This window comes from Neophocaena asiaeorientalis, unplaced genomic scaffold (genome assembly GCF_003031525.2).
Source record: "Neophocaena asiaeorientalis asiaeorientalis breed wild unplaced genomic scaffold, Neophocaena_asiaeorientalis_V1.1 scaffold123, whole genome shotgun sequence".
Taxonomy (NCBI): Eukaryota; Metazoa; Chordata; class Mammalia; order Artiodactyla; family Phocoenidae; genus Neophocaena; species Neophocaena asiaeorientalis.
In genome coordinates this window covers 7356302-7376205 of record NW_020173666.1, presented here as the reverse complement: position 1 = coordinate 7376205, position 19904 = coordinate 7356302, and the positions used below count along the sequence as shown (strand labels likewise).

The window sequence follows — 19904 nt, the reverse complement described above, 5'->3', positions numbered from 1 at the left end:
ATTTTTGGATGAGCTCTAAACAACCAAGGGCAGGTGTGGTCTGACCAGGCCCCAGGCAGCCTGAGTACGGAGCGCTCCAGTCCTGGCCCTGTTCCCCCGCCCAGAGTGTGCCTCCAACCTGGGCCAAGTGGGGAAATGAGGAAGAGAAGGACTGCCCCATGGACCCCAGGGCAGCCCCGCAGTGCAGTATGGGGTCTGCCAGTAGCACTCCTAAGTGGCTGCAGCCTGTGGCAGGGCCACCCTGAGCCTCACAGTTTTATCCAGTTTCTGCCCTGCTTTCCTCTTTGGTCTCTAGTACCTGCAAGAATCATGCACATTTACTATTAAGCCCACTGCCCCAGGGCTAAGAGTGTCACCAGTGTACCTGCTCATTTAAACTGCCCTTGGTCATAGCCTGGGCACTACACCTAATTCACCGTGTAAGTTACACACCAGGAAGAGCCACGCAGAGCGCCCTCTGCTGGTAAGAGTGAGATCACACCAGAACAGGTCCTGAAGCCCATTTACTGCAAGTCCTGGGGGGAAAGGGCTGTCTTTTATAAAATGGAAAAAAAAACAAGAATTTATCTCTCACAAAGGAACTGCTGTGTGTGGAGGTGACTTAACTGGGAGCAACTTGCTGTTTTCCATGGGTCCATGGGAAGCAAGAATTAATTGGAACCCATGACCTATACCTAGTGCTCTCAAAAGCTAATGGTAAAGCATTCAGCAAATCTGAAGGTGCGGTGTATTTAGTTGACAAAGTTTTGACAGTTAGGGGCTCTTCTTTCCCTGTGTGCATCTTGTATTCCTATAGGGGAAGTGGGTGCACAGCCACCAGATATTCTGCTACAGCCATGCAACAGAGCAGAAGCTTTAAGGTCTGACTTTACTAAAATGATACGTTACTGTAGGAATACAAGAGGATGTTATAATGAACCCTGGACCTAGCTTTCTCCGAGTCACCAATTAAAGGAGCCACTTTCAATTCTTTCCTGTGGCTTATGCTTAAATAAGATCCATTAAGAAGTGCTTCACATTCACGGCGGTGAAACGTCCACGCTCCAGGCCTTGGGTCACAAGTAGCTAAAGTGCACAGCCATCTGAGCCCAGCTCGTAGAAGGAGCTCAGCCACGAAACGCTAAGGGAATCCTCGTGCTCAGTAAGGTAGCAAAGGGAGAGAGAGCGAGCTGTTAACAAAGAAAGTAGCCCTGGAATAATCCCTTTGGCTGTTCCCAAAAGAAGGTGTGCCACTTAGAACCGAGCGAGCAAATGAATGGCCACCCATATTAGAAAGCCAGCGCTGGGTGCATGCCAGAGTGCGCGCAGGGGCAGAAGTCAGCTAGAGTGATGCATGATGTGGATAAAGTGCGACAGGGATTCTCAGAACCCTGGGGGAGCCGCGGAGCTCTCAGACTGTGGTGGGGAAATTCTCTGCCTCCCCGGTGATGTAATACGTTTGCAAGGAATGTGATGAAGTTGAGCCGGCGGTGGCCAGCTGGCTCTGGTTCACGTCCTCTGTGGGTGCGCTCCCAAAATTGGCTGGGGCGTGCAGGCGGTGGGCATCCAGCATCTCCAGCAGCAGGTCGTAGAGAGGCACCACATTCTTGCACTTCATGCTGTACAGATGCTCCATGCCTTTGTTACTGTGGGCGGGAAGACACAGACAGGACCACTTTAGACGATCCCCAGATCCAGGACTGCTGAAATGCCGGGGAAGGGCAAGTAAGAAAAACCCCAGCGACACTGATATGCCAACCTTTCTTCCTATTTAAAGAGCCAGTTTAGGATTTACAATGCAGGTGAATTTCTTTCCCTCTATCACAATTACATCTAAAAAGAGAACAGATGAGATAGGCTACCAGGTAGGAAAGAGTTTTTATTTTTTAATTTAATTAATTTATTTTTAAATTGTTATTTTACTTTATTTTTTGTTAATTTTTCTTGGAGCAGAGTTGCTTTACAATGCTGTGTTAGTTTCTACCGTACAGCGAAGTGAATCAGTTACGTATACATATATCCCCTCTTTTTTAGATTTCCAGGAAAGAGCTTTTTAAACGTGCAACAAACCGTTCAAGAAGTTCCCTTGCTTCAAACTGTTCAGTTGCTTCCCATGTAACTCAGAATAAAATCTAAATTTCTGTCCGTGCTATGCAAGGTCCAACTGACATGGCTTGTCCTGCCTCTCTCCCTAACCCACTCCCTTTAACCACCCTAGTTTTCATGCTGGCCCTAAAGAAACAAAGCAAGACTTCCAGACTCAGGGTATCTGCCCTTGCTGTACCCCCACCCGCATGAACTTCCCCCAGATCTTCGAATGCCACCTGCTCTGAAAGGCCTTCCACGACCCCAGTGGCATTCGGCCCAAGACCCTGCAGGTTTAGCCGTTGGCTTTCATGTTACTGTTTTTCTCCCAGCACTATGACAACCTGATTCTCCTATGGATGTATGTCTTGTATGTATGTTTATTCTTGTTCCATAAGCATGCGCACACACACACACACACACACACACACACACACACTGCCCACCCACATCCCAACACACACTGTGCAAGTTCAGTGAGGGGCTGCAATTTGTCCATCCCGTAGGTCTCCAACAGTGGCAAGAACATGGTAAATGCTCAGAAAATATGGGCTGGATGGACCTATAGGGAAATGCATGTAAATGGTGCTTCTCCTTTTACCACTCTTCCCCCGACCCCCAGCCCCGTCCTCCACCAGCGACATCCCTGCTCTGTCCCCACAACACTACCACCAGGGAAAAAAAAAAACAACAACTATTCTCTAGATTGATATTTCTTTAAAAAGAATCATGGATCATGAGTAGACAGACCAAGAACATCTTAAAAAATATTGGCATTTTCAGTAGGGAAAGTCAGCCCTAGCTGGAGACGTGCCATGGAAACAAAGCATCAAAGTGATTCGGGCCATATGACACAACCACCTAAATTACGTTTTCCAGTGGGATTTTGTTTTCTTGTTTTTGTTTTAATTTAAAATGCTGTTAAAGTTAAATGCCCCTGGATCTGACACCGTCTTCCTCTTGCGACCTAACGAATCACATTTACCATCCGATGAAATCTGGTGTTAAATGCCCTGAATAACAACATATGGCTGGGGCCAAGCTTAACACAACAGAGTTCCGTGATTCAGATTGGCTGTAATGAGGCACCATAATATTGTTGGTATGTGGGGGTGTGTGTGTGTGTGTGTGTGTGAGTGAAAGAGAGAAAGCTCAAAGCTTGCAATAGAATAGCAACTTCTCTCCAGCTCGTCACACAATTCAAACAGGAACTCTCGCCGCCGTGGCCCTTGGCCATGTGTTGCCAGTAAAACTAGCAAGGCCTGTATATGCAGTGCAAATATACTTGGTATTAACTAATTAGGCTGGCTAATGCTGACAAGCAGTTAATGGATCTGAAAATCCGGCAATTCCTACCAACAAAAAAAAAACCTTCATCTGTGATACATGGTTTCTACGTCAGTGAAATTCCTAGCTTGGAGTAGAGCTAATACATTTTCTTCAAGGGGAAGGTTACTCTCTCGGTCAGGAAATTTGGTAGGGGATTATGTTATTCTGATCTATCCCCCTCTTCCCTATGTGTAATATTCATCAAAAGAAATGGATGGGAAAGGACTGAAAATGTGTACTCCAAATGCAGTCACCTACTCAACTTGGCCAATGTGAGTCCTTCATCTGTGACACAGGGATTCTTGGGGACTCCCTAAGAACAGAGACTGCAGTCACTTTCTCCCCAACTTTGGCAAGTGAAAGCCATCATTTGTGAATTTCAAATTCATAGGAAAAACCTCAGGTAATTTGTTCATTCATTCATTTATTCACTCATTCACTCAGTAATAATGTTGTGAGCATATACGACATGTAAGACTTCATATACGGCACTGTGGGACATACAAAGAAAGAAAGATACATTTATTTTCTCAAGAAGCTATCTCCAGCTTCTCAAGCTATCTCAAGATGTATCAAATGTATCTCAAAGATACATTTATTTTCTCAAGAAGCTATCTCAAGAAGTTATCTCCAGAAAAGGAGGCACCTGGGACTTTGATGGGATGAACTTCTTGCCATTTGATTCAGTCTCAAGGTCTGAAGACCCCTTAAAAATTAATCGAACTCTTTCTAGACACCTTGGCCCTTCCCTCATAGCCACTAAGAAACAGAATCTCTTTTTCATTCCTGGGGTTCTGGTGTAAGCCCAAGGTCGTAGAGACTTCATCATGCAGGAGTGTCATCACTTCACCTCACTGTTGTGGCCTTTCTGGAGTAAAGAATCCGATACTTTCTTCATCTCTTCCCTGCAGGCTGGGTTCTGTTCACGGGAATGGTACCCACTAAGCCTCTGGCCAGCCATTTAGAATGGAAACAAGGCCACTTTTACCTTCTGGCACAGAAAGACTCTATTTCCTCTGCTATCGTCCTTCTATAGAAAATATTTATTGAGTAGTTACTACGTGCCAAGCCCTATGCTAGGTGGTGCTGGGTACACAGAGTAAGCAAAATGGGTTGTGATAACTGCCTCACAGAGTTTATAGTCTAATGGTGTTGAAAGATAAAAAATGAGCAGTAACCATCAGGAAGGACAGGGTATAAATCTCACCTAGGTGTTAAGGGTCAGGAGATGCTTCCTGCAAGGAGTCGTATCTAAGCTATGATAGATTAGCTTACTGTTCGGAAAGATTCACTCTCTGTGCCATGTGTCCATGATCCTTGACTTTGGGCTGTCTCATGTGACTTGCTTGGCCAATGGAATGTTCGTGGACATGACTTAACTAAAAGATTAAAATGCACTTCTCCAAACAGACTCACTTTCTTGTGCCTCTGCCATCAACATGAGAACATGTCCCAGTTCTCCTGTGGCTACAAGGAGGGCAAGAGGCACACGGGGTAGTCACCTGGCCAACCTTCAGGCCTGCAGCTAGAGGCAGAGTCTCCCAGCTGTGCCCTGCTTCCATCAGCTGACCCGCAGATGTGTGCGTGAGCCCAGCGGAGGTAAACAGCTGCGCAGCCCATCTGCAGCCTGCAGCGGAAATCCCCCTCGACTCAGAGAACAGCTGATTAGGGCTACAGCCCAGACTACCAGGAAGTCCTGAAAGTTAAGTAAGGCTAGAGCATAAGAAGGAATATAAGCAAAATAAATGGATTTATACTTTCATCTAAAAGCAATGGGAAGCCATTTCAAGGCTTTAAGTAGGAAAGCAATGTGATAAGATTTGGTATCAGAATGATCACACTGGCTCTACTGTGGAGAATGGATTAGAAAGGCTCTGAGTTGAAGACAGGGAGAAAGGTTAGGCAGCTGGGGCAGAAATCCAGGAGGAGATGGTGGTGGCTTGGGCGAGGGTAATGGCAACGGGGGTGACAAGAATGGATTGAGAGGGATGGAGGAGTCAACGTTGACCGTCCACAAGGCGTTTGGAGCCGTAGTCTCTCGTTTAGAATTCCCACTTGTTAAGTAAGGACAGTGCGACACAGGAACAGTAATGGATGTGCGCAGTGCCTTCCGAGGACGAGCGTGCTCGCGGACTTCCCCTGATTGGCTGGGGCCGAGCGAACAACCAGACGGGACCCTCCTCCCCTGAGCTGCACGCTGCACACTCTTCCCCGGCTTAGGATCTTGCGCATGCGCCAAACTGAGCGAAAGTATCATCTCCTCTCTGCAGGCTTCCCTGACACCCGCCCACACCCCAGGCTGAGTTACTGCCTCCCTCTGCTATCCTCCCCACAGCCTTTATGCTATGTGCCGGGAACCGTCCCGAGTGTGTTATCTGTTCTCAGGCGTCAGCCCTTCCCGGGCCAGCTGTAGCATATTGTTGGGGGCTTGATTGCTTTACCTCTCTCCCATGGGAAACCCAAGGACGCCTCACCTCATGTGCCTGATGTGAGAGAGGATGAGGAGAAGCTGGGCCAGACGCCGGTGCTGTTGCTGCAGAGTCAGGCCCGCTTTGGCCATCAGATGGATCAAGGTGTCTGTGATCTTGTCCAGGACACGGTGGATATGGTCCTTCTCTTCCAGAGACTTCAGGGTGCTGGACAGAAATGTGTACACTCCTGAATGTGCAGAGAGAGAGTGAGAGAGAGAAACTCAAAGAGGATGAGGTCCGGGAAGCTGGGCATGTGCGTGGGACTAAGACTGAGCCAGTGCCCCTCCCCCCACCCCGCCCCTGCCCGGCAACGGGGAAGTTCGAGATCTGTTCGGTCCAGGCAACCATGCAAAATTCCTTAGGAATATACGTGTGTGAGAGCACACGTTTAGGAAACTCATGTGGCCCCCTGTGTGGGAGCCAGTTTCCAGGATTTGTCATCAAGATTCCCTGGAAAGGCACTGTTCGCCTTGGGGCCATGGTGGTTGACACCAGCCACCTCTCCTCTGACACGCCTGTCACCAACGTTATCCTGTTAAGGCTGGTGACAGCTCCACGAAGGAGGCATTATTGTTCCTTTTCACATGAAGAAAGCGAAGGGCAGAGAGCTGCGTTAACCTGCTGAGCAAGCTCGACAGCGTGGAGCCGAGCTGAGAACGAGCCAGTGTGCTGACTCCACATCCGGTTTTATAACGGAGACGCTAAGTTAGAGACACATGACCTCTCGGTGAGGTGCACAGAGAGAGCAAAAGTGATTTGCTAAGTGACTGACAGGCAATTTTTAATTTGCTGTTACAGTTCAGGTCAGCTGTGGGGCCTTCGTACTTTTCATCCTCAGCTGAAAGGTTTATGATGCGAGGGTAGAGAGGACCCCAGGAACTGCTGTATTTCACTGCCAGGCATGTTTTTTTGTTTGTTTTTTTCCCCTCTTGCCTTTTTTCTGGTAATAACTCCTGCTCTCGGGGCCACAGGTAGACTCAAGGCTGAAATTAGACAATCAGGTCACTCTGTCCTTTTGGATAGTATTAGCCCCAAGATAGACAATCAGAGCTTTTTCTGAGCTTGTATATGGAAGTTGTGGGCGGAAGTTCCTTCCTCTAGGGTGGAGGCACTGGGAATATGAGAATGTGGGACTTGTAAGCGCCATCTTCCAGGTACGTGGAGCTCGCCCTGCAGAATGGAGCCCAGTGACGACCAGCAGAGGTGATAGTTACGCGGGGGAGGCAGGAGGGGGGAGGGGACGGAAGGGAGAAATCCTGGTTCCTGTCATAAGGTCCTGGTTCTTACTTTTTTCATTTGACCTTAGAGCTTCCATAATGTCCTTTCTAACACATGACTCCATAAATCCCCTGTTGGCTTAAGATGGTGTTAGTTGGGTTTCTGTCACTTGCAACTGAAAGAATCCTGACTCTTTGACTTAAGTTGTGAGCTCAGCCCACGGAGCAGAGGAAGGTGAGTGATTAAGAGGTGAGAAGTACTGAAAGCAAAAGGAGGGCAGGATGGAGTATTCTTGTCTTGGGACCACAACGATGGCTGTTCTATCAAGTAAACACTGCGGAAATCAGCTCATCCTACCCAAACGCATCATCTCGCAGGGTGCAGATGACGCGGTATTTTTCTCAAGATATACGTCTATTTAGCAACATTTTTTTTTGGTCTTACGAGCCCACTGGCCCACCCATAAGTATATTTCTTCTCCTCCCCTCCCCCCCATCCTCACTGGTATTTTCAAGTTAAAGGCCCCCAAGTTTATGAATCCCCGGCTTTGTACTTGTAACGCAGTGACGAGTTACTGCTCACACAGCAGCCTGTAGGTCGGGAATGGGGAAAACACCCACAGAGAGGAACTTACAGTAAATACAGTTGTAATTGCCTGGAATGGAAAAGGGCTAATATTTAAAACAAATACAACAATAGCAGAACCAGAATGGTCAGGCTCTTGGCTTACAGGCAGTAGAATAGAATAATGTAGTTTTGATACCCGGAGGCACTCTGATACAGGGGAAATTGAGCACAGAATGAGTAAGCAGCGGACAGGCAGTGGGATTAGAAAGAAATTGCTGGATTACTTATGTTCCATGTGGGCTTCTGATAAAGACTGTGTCCACTAGAAAAATGGGCAAATGTCTAGTGGCCTTGGTGTTGGCCAGGAGGTAACGGATGGCAAGGGAGGTGTGTGCCAGTGGGCTGGGGGGGGTCAGGGGCAGCCTCTCCAGAGCCCCACGGCCATGCCTCTCCCTGCCCTCATGTCATCACACACATTCTAGCCTCGCGTCTCTCAGAGGCCCTGCATCTGGCTGGATGTCCTGGGAACCTGCCCAGGCCACAGAGCTGAGTTAATCCAACTTGGATGATGTGTTTTCTACCAAATTCCTTTTTTGTTACCACCCAGGATGCTGGCCTCGTTCATCAATAATCCCATTCTTGTTCATGGAAACCACAGAACCAAGGAGCTTCCATGTCCCGCGTGGGAAGGTGACACTTGGCGGCACCTACTTGTGTGCACAGGGTGAGGGCACCCTGTGCAGAATCACGGGCGTCCTGAGGGCCCGCGTTGCACTCTGCCCTCTCCTGTGGAGGTAAGAGCCTTGGCACTCAGGCTCTGGGGAGTGTGGTTTTCCCTTGTGCCACTGGTTCCCCATCCTCCCATGGGCTCCCCCCTCCCACATGCTCTCATTGAGAACCTACTGTGTGCGGACAGTGTGTCATGAGATACGGATTCCAAGCCTTATTTTCTTTTAAGCATTAATGTCTTAAGAGCAGCTATTGCCTGTGGAGGAAGGATTGTCTTCACACTGTCTTTCGGGATGCAAGCCATTCTCAGAACAAGCCTGTTTTTCTAGTCCTGTTTTGGCACCAACACAGCTTATCATCTCATCCTTGCGAGAGGCTTCCTAGCCGTGCAAATATACTTCGAAATAAATATACAGTCCTGTTGAAATGCCAATAATTGACAACTGCAGCCATCTTCCTTTGGGGCTTTTCTGGCAAAACATGTGGTCCGTGTTTGCTGCCTTTTGCCCCTAAGGGGCCGGTGGAGAGAAACAACAGAAATCCGAATTCCCAGAATGCTTCAGGTGCTCTGGCAAAAGCCAAACAGGGTTCCCGGTAATTTCCATATCCCAGGTGGTCCCTGCCACCCTGGACAGCTGCGCCAGTGTTCCCAGCAGCACGGAGCCAGTGATCAGACAGTGCGAGCCTTCAGAAAGAGTCTTACAACAAGGCAGGCTTTTGCAACTCCCCAGGCTGCTCCAAATCCCAAAGATGGAAAAAAACAATCTGTATGTCATTATCCAGTCTTGAAGTGCTGTTGGCAGATCTGAGCCTCTACATATTCTGAATCTTGCAGCCAACATTGGGAGCTTTTAGGAAGAGCCTATGGAGAAAGCGGGTGGCAGAAAAGAACGGGGAGCGGGACTGCATGGGCCCCCCATAGACGCGAGGTGTCAGCCTCTCTCCCTCTCTGGCTCTCAGTGACTGTTGCCCTTGCTCTCTCCCTCCTTCTCTTTCTCTGCTTGGACACTCTCTTCCTTCTTTCCTCCTTTTTGCTCCATCCCACAGGAACACCCTTGCTACCCCTCATCACTTCTCCAGATGATGGAGTCTTCTGGAGGCTGGAAGAATGCAGATATGGACACGGTAGTGCATGTGACTGTGTCCAGAGGAAACAGTAGCACAGCCCAGGGTCCTGCTCGCCCGGCCACTGACCTCCACTGAGGGGCACGCCTCACTGTTCCCGGAGAAGTGAGGAAGGCTGAGGCTCACCAGATGCTTGAGGACAAAGTTTCAAGTAAGGCCATTTTCTTTTTTGTCTTTTCCAGAAGGAAGAATGTGACAACGGACCCTGGGACAGTCATTCCATCTATAGCAGCTTGACCAGAAAAGCAAAGGGAATGACTCAAAGGAAAGAGAGAGTGAAGAAAACTCCTCAAACCCACGGCTGTAAGTGGTCTAGGCCAGAAAGCTGCCGCTCAGCTGGAATAAAAAAGAGCTGCTTTCTGGATCTGGCTCACGGACGACCCAGGGATTCATCGGTAGGTCAACCTTGAAGGTGGGCTGCTGGGAATGGCTTCCACAGCCAGACGGTGTGCGCTCATAACTGCCTTCAAGGCTGACAGTTTCATGAGTACTGCGTCCATTTTAGCCTTCACCTCTGACTGCGGCTTCTCCTCCTGGGGCTGCTGGTCCTGGTGGGGTGTTGGACAGCTTGTGGCCACCGAAGCCACTTAGTGGGAAGGGCTGAGCTGGATGTCCTATGCGCGGGACAGTCCCAAACAATAAAGGATTATTTTTTCTTTTTTTTTGCGGTACACGGGCCTCTCACTGTTGTGGCCTCTCCCGTTGCGGAGCACAGGCTCTGGACACGCAGGCTCAGCGGCCATGGCTCACGGGCCCAGCCGCTCCGCGGCATGTGGGATCTTCCCGGACCGGGGCACGAACCCACGTCCCCTGCATCGGCAGGCGGACTCTCAACCACTGCGCCACCAGGGAAGCGCAGGAGCCTTCTTTTTGTTAATTATGTCTGTAATATATTAAGAAACAGCCAGGGTTCTGATTTTCCTATTCTTCAGTCAATTACTACCTTTCTGAGGTCAAGAAGACAGTCTGAAGAGACACGTGATAGAAAATGTGCAGCGCATCTAACACGAAGGGGTTTGTTCACAAGGTTCCACGCGGAACTCCTAGTGCAGGTGAGCTAGCCTGGTCTCAGGAGGCCTTGAGGGTTTCACTTTTTTCCCAGAAAAGGCAGGTTAAAACATTCTGGCTGAATTTGTTTCCCTGCATCTCACCTTTTCTCACCTGGCATTTCAAAGACAACGGAGCAACAATGCAGAGCAGAGAGTGGCTCTTTACACACGTTGGGGCAGATTTATTTTCCAAAAATGACCACAACAGTATCTCCCATCCGACATGTGTCTCTGCGACGTGATCCTGGCAGTCCTGTCATGGAGATGTGCGGGTTATGGCCCTCCCTTGAGTCTGGGTGGACCCATAACTTGCTTGCAATCAATAGAATGGAATAGAAGTGACGCCACCTGGCTTCTAAGGTATGACATGCCTGTCATACAAGGCACAGAGCTTCTGCCTGTCACCTGGGACACTTGCTTCTGGAGCCCTCACCGCCTTGTAAGGGCTACAGTGCAACAGGAAGTGAAGGAGCCAAGGCCACAGATAAGCATCCCAGTGGACAGCTGCAGCGGATGTCCCAGCCAACAGCCAGCATCAATCGTCGGTATGGGAATAAAGTCCTTTAAGATGTCTCTGGCCCACGACTATCAAATCACTCCCAGTGGATGACCCTCACCTGCGGCCCCAGACATGGTGGAGAAGAAACAGTCCATGCCCTCTGTGCTGTATCCAAATCCATGATTAATAGAATCCAAAGCTTTTTTTTTCTTCTTTTAGCCATTAAGTTTTGGGGTAACTGATTACACAGCAGCAGTAAATAGAGCACACCTGGATATCTGCGCCAGACATTCAGGGAGGAAAATGACCCAGGACCAGCAAGTTGGAGACTAGACTCCTGATCCGGAACATCGTGAGACGAAACAGCATTTGAATACTTCCTGCTCCGCGTTATGAATCCTACTGTGTCTCAATGCCTTGGCCCAGCCCTGACCTTCACTCTTGTTAGTATAATGGTCAGGGCTCGAGCTCATCCTATCAGACCCTGTACACAGTTAACAATTTTCATAGGAGGCCTTTATCCCTAACAACTGCCCAGCTGATTATCAAAATATATGGATCTTCCCTTAACTGGCAACCTCAAATATCTGCACCCTACTTTCTTATCAGAGAATAAAACACTCAAATTCTGGGCTTCCCTGGTGGCGCAGTGGTTGAGGGTCCGCCTGCCGATGCAGGGGACGCGGGTTCGTGCCCCGGTCCGGGAGGATCCCACATGCCACGGAGCGGCTGGGCCCGTGAGCCATGGCCGCTGAGCCTGCGTGTCCAGAGCCTGTGCTCCGCAACGGGAGAGGCCACAACAGTGAGAGGCCCGCATACCGCAAAAACAAAAACAAAAACAAAACCAAACCAAAACAAAACAAAACAAAACACTCGAATTCTCAGTTGCATAATCTTTATCGAGTGCTGGTTGTGAGAAATAGACCTTGTCGAGATGTGCCTAAAGGAGGGATTTTGTGTGGAACAGCTAGTCTATTTTATTTTATTTTTATTAAAAGCCAGTGGAGCTTATAATAGAATGTGTTCCCTTTGCTTTGGCCCAGCAAAGGAAACTGAGAGCCAAATTTGTGGCCCACTCCTACAGATGGACTACTGTGTGCTAATCTGACTCCTGGATTTATTATTTTCTTCACATTATTTTCCTTTTTTTCAGATTGGATTAATTACTGCCTTACTCCCTTTGCATCACATGAACTTTAGTCAGCCATTTCTAATCCTCTGTGGAATAGGCAATGTATAAACAAAATAATGGACCGGACGCCCCTCCCTCCTCTGCCAAGTTAATAAACTTAGTTAGTGTGAATACAGATGTTTATAAAACATCATTAAACGTTCATCTGAATTAACTGCGAAGCCAGAAAAAATGACATACGACCTAAGAATATATAGTTGGTTGAATGCACATGTTCACATCATCCTGAGTTGAACAGCACTATTTAAAAACCCTGTGATGAGCAACACTGGCTACTGTGAAGTGACGCCTTCTTGTGTGACTGTAAAGTCCACCCCTTCTTGGTGCTGGTTTGCATGTTTATCTCCAGAACCACAAAGATTCATATACACTTTTTCCCCCTTTTTCCTAGAGAGAAAATCAAAATGGCAAAACGGCTGATAGTCTCGCTGATTATTTTGAAAAAGATAATTAGTGTCCAAAATTACTATTTCAGAAAGATGAGTGGACATGTAGATGATACCTATTCTTTAGACGTATCAGTTCCATCATTTCAAGTGAGCTCTACAGTAGATAAAAATTGTGGTGAAAAAGTATCACATGACTGTGACAGGCTTATCTCATTTCTCCTTAATAGAGCCTTGGGAAAGGACATATTACGTTGCAAAAAGGAGACACGGAATTCCAGAATTATGGATTTAAGTTCAGTGTTTTTCAAACCATTTTGAGAATCAAAATCCTTTTAAAAGAGTGAACTTCATGTGAAACATTCACATAGTTTATAAACTGAATGAAGTCAAACTTCTCTGATTAAAGTGGGAGAAAGGGAGAGGGGGAGACTGGAGCCTGCTCACCCAGCGCCCCCTCCTCAGCCTCATGTCCCCATCCTCTGGTGACCAGAGGCACCTTTTGAAACATGAGGCTCTAGCAGAAGGTTTCAAAAGCACTGATCTCGGGACGATGCAAAGTCAAGCCACAGACTGGGAGAAAATATCTGCAAAAGACACCTTTGCTAAAGGACTCTTAGCAAAATATTCAAAGAACTTGAAACTCAACAAAAAGAAAACCAACAACCCAATTTAAAAATGGGCAAAAGACCTGACACTTCACCAAAGAAGATACAGAAATGGAAAATAAGTATATGAAAAGATGCTTCACATCATATGTCAGTAGAGAACTGAAAACTGGAACAACAATGAGATACTGCTACACGTCTGTTAGAATGGCCAAAATCTAAAACACTGACATCAGCAAATGCTGGCAAGGATGTGGAGCAACAGGAACTCTCACTCATTGCCGGTAGAAATGAAAAATGGTGTAGCCACTTTGGAAGACAGTTCGGCAGACTTTTACAAAACTAAACATACCCTTTCTATATAAGCCAGCAATCACGCTCCTTGGTATTTACCCAAATGAGTTGAACATTTATGTCCACACAAAAACCTGCACATGGATACTTATAGCACCATTAATCATAATTGCCAAAACTTGGAGGCAAGATGTCCTATAGTAGGTGAATGGATAAACTCTGGTACCTCCAGACAGTGGAATATTATTCAGTGCTAAGAAGAAATGACGCCACAACTACTGAAGCCCACATGCTGCAACTACTGACGCCAGCACACCGAGAGCCTGTGCTCCACAACAAGAGAAGCCACCACAATGAGAAGCCCGTGCACCGCCACGAAGGGTAGGCCCCACTCACCACAACTAGAGAAAGCCCGCTCACAGCAACGAAGACCCAATACAGTCAAAAAAAAAAAAGAAACGAGCTATCAAGTCATCAAAAGACATGGAAAAACCTTAAATTCATATTACTGACTGAAAGGAGCCAATCTGAAAAGACTACATAATATATGTTTCCAACTACATGACATTCTAGAAAAGACAAAACTAAGAAGACAGTAAAAAAAAATATCAGTGGTTTTCAGGGGTTAGGGAAATGTGTGGGTTGAATAGTCAGACCACAAAGGATTTTTAGGGCAGAATGTCCTAAATGTCCTAAATGACATACAGAGTGGAAACTCCTCTGTACAATACTATACTGATGGATACATGTCATTTCACATTTTTTAAAACCCATAGAATGTACAACATCAAGAGTGACCCTTAATGTAAACTATAAACTTTAGGTGATAAAGGTATGTAAACGTTAAGTTCATCGATTCTAACAAATATCTCTCTCTGGTGTGGGATTTTGATAATGAGGGAGACTGGGGGTGGCGCGGAGGGGGGCAGGTTACATGGAAAATCTCTGTACCTTTCCCTCAGCTTTGCTATGAACCTAAAACTGCTCTAAAAAAGAAATTCTACAAATAAATAATTTTGTGAATTTTTAAAATTGAAGGATAGTTGATTTACGATGTTGTGCCGATCTCTGCTGTACAGCAAAGTGACTCAGTTACACACATAGACATTCTTTAAGTAAATAATTTTTAATGTGAAAAGGCCCCCTACTGATCCACTCATTAATTTACTTGTTGGGAAACAGAGGCTCAGAGAGGTTAAGGAACTGGGGCTAGTGGATGCTACTGCTGGGAGGGTTTTCAGACAGAACAGCAAGGCTGGACTTGCCTGAGGTCACCCTGTGGGTAAATAAAGGGCGGAGTTGGGACGAGCACCCAAATACCCCTCACTCCCGGCAGTACTGAAAGGCTACACAAAGAATTTCCTAACTTCACGGTTTCTGAGAAACTGGAAATGACCGCCAATAGCCTCGCCTCCAGAGATATCTGAGAAAACTAATAATTTTGTTGGAATGATTTAAGAGCACTCCAGATTTTCCAAACAAGGTGCAAGATGGTGTGGAGAAGAGGTGCTGGTGGACCCAGGCACCTTCTAAGAGTCTCTTTAATTAAGAACATTTAGCAAAATGTTAACAATGATTACTTTTGTGCAGTGAAATTATGATCACTTGGGAGGTTATTTTTCTTGGTGGCTTTTCTGTATTTTCCAAGTTCTCTGCCACAGGCACGTATGCCTTTCGTAATCTGGTAGAAGAAAATGCTATTGAAAATACAAAATCAAAGTGCCTTTCATTTCTATTATTTCACAAGCTTTGTCAATGCCTGGACCGATGAGAGGGAAACAGAGCTGGTGACGGATATTCCAATGACTAAGCAGCTTGCTGTAGGGATATTACTTATTACTATTTTCATAATATTGCTATCATCCCTAAGGCTGTTCGCATTTCTGAAACTCTTCAAGGTTTGCCATTTCGGCAGAAAAGGGAACTAACAAATTTGTTACTAAAGCTTCGGAGAAAATTTTTCTTAGTTGGAAATACCTGCGACATGTCATCAGTAACCTGAGCTACTTATCTAAGTACAGAAAAGATCAGCTTTGTCCCACGAGGACTGGCAAGTTGGAACGCAAAGGAAGCAGAGCATTAAGGTCTTACTAGAAGGTGCTGAGTGCTTGGCTTTCACTGAACGCGAAGGTTATATTATCTCACTCAGAGTAACATCCGCTCTACCAAAAGTAAGGGCTTCACCATCAAGATGAAAAAGGAAAGGTCGTGTCAGTCGCACAAAGCCCCAGAACCCAGAGCAAATGAAATCTTTGGAGGAGGCAGGTTGTCCTTCCCGAGATGAGTTTTTAAAGGGAGGTTCACTTACGGCCATTCAACCTCTTGCCTTCCTTTTTATAAATATCCCTCAGTAAAAACAGTGGCAAAGGGACCAAAGGCAGAGGGTGAGATACTAAATGCCAACCCTCTGTGCATCCTGACTGCTTAGAATAAGAGCAGTTCACCAGCACAGTGTCTGTGCAAGTCATAAAATTTTAAAATGACGTAACAAGCGCCTATATAGATAACAGATAATCAAATAAACAACATTCTCTGAAGCGATAACTTGCTTCCAAAGGAGTGAGCTTGGGATGTTTGTAATACGATGTTTATAACATGTCCTGTGTAGAAATTCCTGCCTGGGGATTTCACAGCTGAGGGCAGTAGCTGGGCTGCAGGGAGCTGTCTGCATCGCTGCCTCTGAGAGGGATGCACCCACGTCTGTCTTCCACATGCGTGAAAAGGTTACATTTATGTAAAAGTGTAATTTGATAAAGCTTTCTGGGGCAGTAGGCAATAGGTATCAAGAGACAATGATATCTACACTCTTTCACCCAGCAAATCCACGTCGCAAAACATTATCCAAAGTAATGATCACAAGCAGGCAAAAGACAATTATAAGAACGCAGAAGAAGCGCTGTTTATAATAACAAAAGCGAGAAGTCACTTGTGTTTAACAATATCAGATTCGTTAAATAAATGATCTTATATCTTCATGAATGATTATGGCAGCCATTTAAAGTCTTATTTTTGTTTAGTTATTTATTTTTATTTTTTATTTTTGGCCGTGCGGCTTGCGGGATCCTAGCTCCCCGACCAGTGATTGAAACTGCACCCTTGGCAGTGAAAGCTCAGAGGCCTAACCACAGGACAGCCAGGGAATTCCCCAAAATCTTATTTTTAAAGAGAGTACATGTGTATGATCCTAATTAACATGAGTAAATCTAAAGATGAGTACATATACACACGGTACGAAAAGAAAATAGTTTTGAACACAAATTAAGTGTTAGTCTAAAGTAGGCACTTATAAAGCTAACCTGTATTAACAGGTAGGCACTATTAAGCTCGCCATTTCATGGACCAGGGAATAGGAGCCCAAAGCGTTTAAGTAACTTGTCCAAAGTCATGCTACTAGATAGCAGAAAGGGGATTTGAACTTGGAACTAGAGTCCCTTGCTCTTAACCCTTATACTCTATTGCAGTAACATCCATCAAAACGTCCACATGGTTGCTTAACCTCAGGTGGTTATTTCCCTAATAATATATTTTGTTATTCTAAAATTATCTAAATGTAACATATTTTTTGTAATCATAATTTCATTTTTAAAAGGAACAGTTCTGAAGTCAGAAAGAGAAAAACATATACCGTATTCTAACGCATATATATGGAATCTAAAAAAAAAATGGTACTGATGATTCTAGTTGCAGGGCAGGAATAAAGAGACAGACATAGAGAATGGACTTGAGGACACGGGGTGGGAGGGGGAAACTGGGGCTAAGTGAGAGTAGCATCGACATATATACGCTACCAAATGTAAAACGGATAGCTAGTGGGAAGCAGCCGCATAGCACAGGGAGATCAGCTTGGTGCTTTGTGACCACCTAGAGGGGTGGGATAGGGAGGGTGGGAGGGAGACGCAAGAGGGAGGGGATATGGGGACATATGTATGCATGTGGCTGATTCACTTTGCTGTACAACAGACACTAACACAGTATCGTGAAGCAATTATAATCCAATAAAGATCTGTTAAAAAAAGAGAACAATTCTCTTTTTATATCTGTCTTTATCTTAAGAGTGTGCGGTCCCTGAGGTAGAAACTGCCTTACTAATCACTGCTACCATAATCACTACTGGTATGACCACGAGGTCACTTTGATGGAGCATCCCTAGGGTCCAGGGAGCAGTCCACATGGCTCACTTCATGCAAACTAGTATGTAGGAACTACTACTACCTCCCATTTTACAGATGGGGCAACTAGAGGCAACTTTTCCTTTCCAGCATTTAATGCCTGGAAAAGTAGTAAATCCTCAATAAATGGTAGTTAAGCTAACATAAATCCATGGATATCACTCAGTTCCGTGGGGGTATTGCTGTCTGTCTCATATGCCAGAAGAAAAACAAAACCTAAAGAGTAGATATAAAGTAAAAACTCAGAGAAACTAGAACCGAGGCAACCTCAAGCTACCTCAACATTCAAAAGTAGTCGTACCCCCTGGGGGAAAGTGCTGAAGGAGTCTGAGGCTGATGTGGTGCTCAAGGACCAGGACCCCATGGGAGAGGCAGGGAGTTTGTTTTTCCACCTTTCTTTCAACCCAAGAGAAGCAGTCAGATGTAGCCGTGGGCCCACACATGAAAGGCTAGGCCCAGAAGTAGGTCTTCCAACTAAGTGTAGGGGTGTTTGGTTTAGACTGAAAACTTGACAGCCTGACTTTCCATTTAAATGTTTCAGGAAGCACACATATTCCAATACGGCTTTTACTTGTTCACTGAGTATCATGCAGGAAAGGAAAACCCCATTAAAAAGCAATATTTTATTTCACTTCTGAGCTCAAGAAATGAGTGGGATTTTGTTGCCGTTTTCTCATGGTCTTCTTCAGTTCAAGTGTCAACACACATTTAGATTTATAGTTCAATGTGCCAGGCATGAGGGCAGAGAGAGGGCATCTACGGCCCTTCCAAATATAGGGCCTGAGTGTAATTCTTGTCCTATGATTAGAACAGGGAGATCCTGACACCAAAGTCTCTGCAGGATATTAGATCACATAATATTTTCCCCCTAAAAAAACAACAGATTATGATAGTAATGATGATATTAGCTCATATTTTAAAGCTATCTTGTTATGTCATGACAAATCCTTGAGTTAACAGGACAGTTGAGAATTATTATTTCTATTTTATAGTTGGGGAGACCAGTGAAGAGCGGTCCAGTGGCTTGATGAGACCCTGTTAGTTTAATGGTGGAGTCAGAACTTTCCCTCTTGCCTTCTGACTCCAGCCAAGTCCAACTCACCCTAATGACTCAGTTGAAGCATTGGTGCTCAGGTAAGGACCCTGCTGTCCATCTCTGCGGACACTCTGCTTCCCTTCATCATGACATTCTCTTATCTCATGACATTGACATGATCTGTTAATTGCCTGTGTCCCCTGCCCAAGCCAATGTGTGAAAGACAGGCCTCCATTTCCTGTCCCCAGTGCTGGGCAATGTTCTCTCTGAGCACCAGCAGTTTCTCCCCACAGTTTGCAGAATGGTTCACTTTATCATGTACTAGAGAACTAGTTTAACTTCGCAGACATTTCATCACCTACAGCAGTAGTTTTCAAACTAATTTCCACACATTACTGAGAATTAAAAGAGGATTCTCAAAGGTCCTTAAACTGGCTCCTGGCCTTTTAAAATTGTACACTTTAATCTTAACAATATTCTAAACAATGTCATTAAGACATTAATTTCAGAATGTTCTATGTCAGTTAGATCAAGAGTTCTCAGTCCTGGTGAGACTGAAGTCTTGGTGGGAGCTTTAAACAAATACCGATATTCACGGTTAACGAGATCGGAATCTCTGGGAAGGGTCCCCGCAACAGAATTTTTTCAGAGACCCCCAGAGGATGGAAACGTGTGGAGTATTGAGATGGACCCATCTAAATAATCCATATCATTTTTGACTGTTTCCTAAGTTACATATTTTTCACCCGTGCTCATGGTGGCCTCAAGTCTAACAGTTATGTCTTAAGTATCTCAGAAAAATAAATGCAGAAGCAAACAAAATACATAAATGATGTGTTCTTGCCAAGACAGGGTGCTACAGAAGCAAAGGTTTTGCCATCCTTTTGAACACAGACAAGGGGGGGAGAACAGGGTCCTCACAAGAGGCTTGGTAGACTAGCAGACGGAGATCTGCCCCAGCAGGCTGCAAAAAGCAACTCAGTTTCTGCCAAAACATTATTACCAGTTTGCCTTTCAGTCTGTATTTAATTTGTGAATTTGTTTTGGTTTTGTATGTATATAAGAGCTATGAACATGGAGTTTACACTCATTCATTTACATAATGTGATTATTCATATTTAAGCAACATACAAAGAACTTTCTTTTTTTTTTTTTTTTTTTTTTTTTT

General features: G+C 45.6%; 1 protein-coding gene across 1 annotated transcript in view; it reads right to left on the bottom strand.

Annotated features, from left to right (window-relative positions):
- Window positions 1-1359: 1359 nt before the first annotated feature.
- Window positions 1360-19904, bottom strand: part of ESR1 (estrogen receptor 1) — a 287792-nt gene continuing 269247 nt past the window's right edge. The window contains exons 9-10 of the mRNA XM_024747850.1: window positions 5868-6051; window positions 1360-1625 (exon numbers count right to left, since the gene is read on the bottom strand). Of these exons, the coding sequence (XP_024603618.1) occupies window positions 1391-1625; window positions 5868-6051 (419 nt within the window). The 3' untranslated portion in view covers window positions 1360-1390. The remainder of the gene's footprint in view (window positions 1626-5867; window positions 6052-19904) is intronic.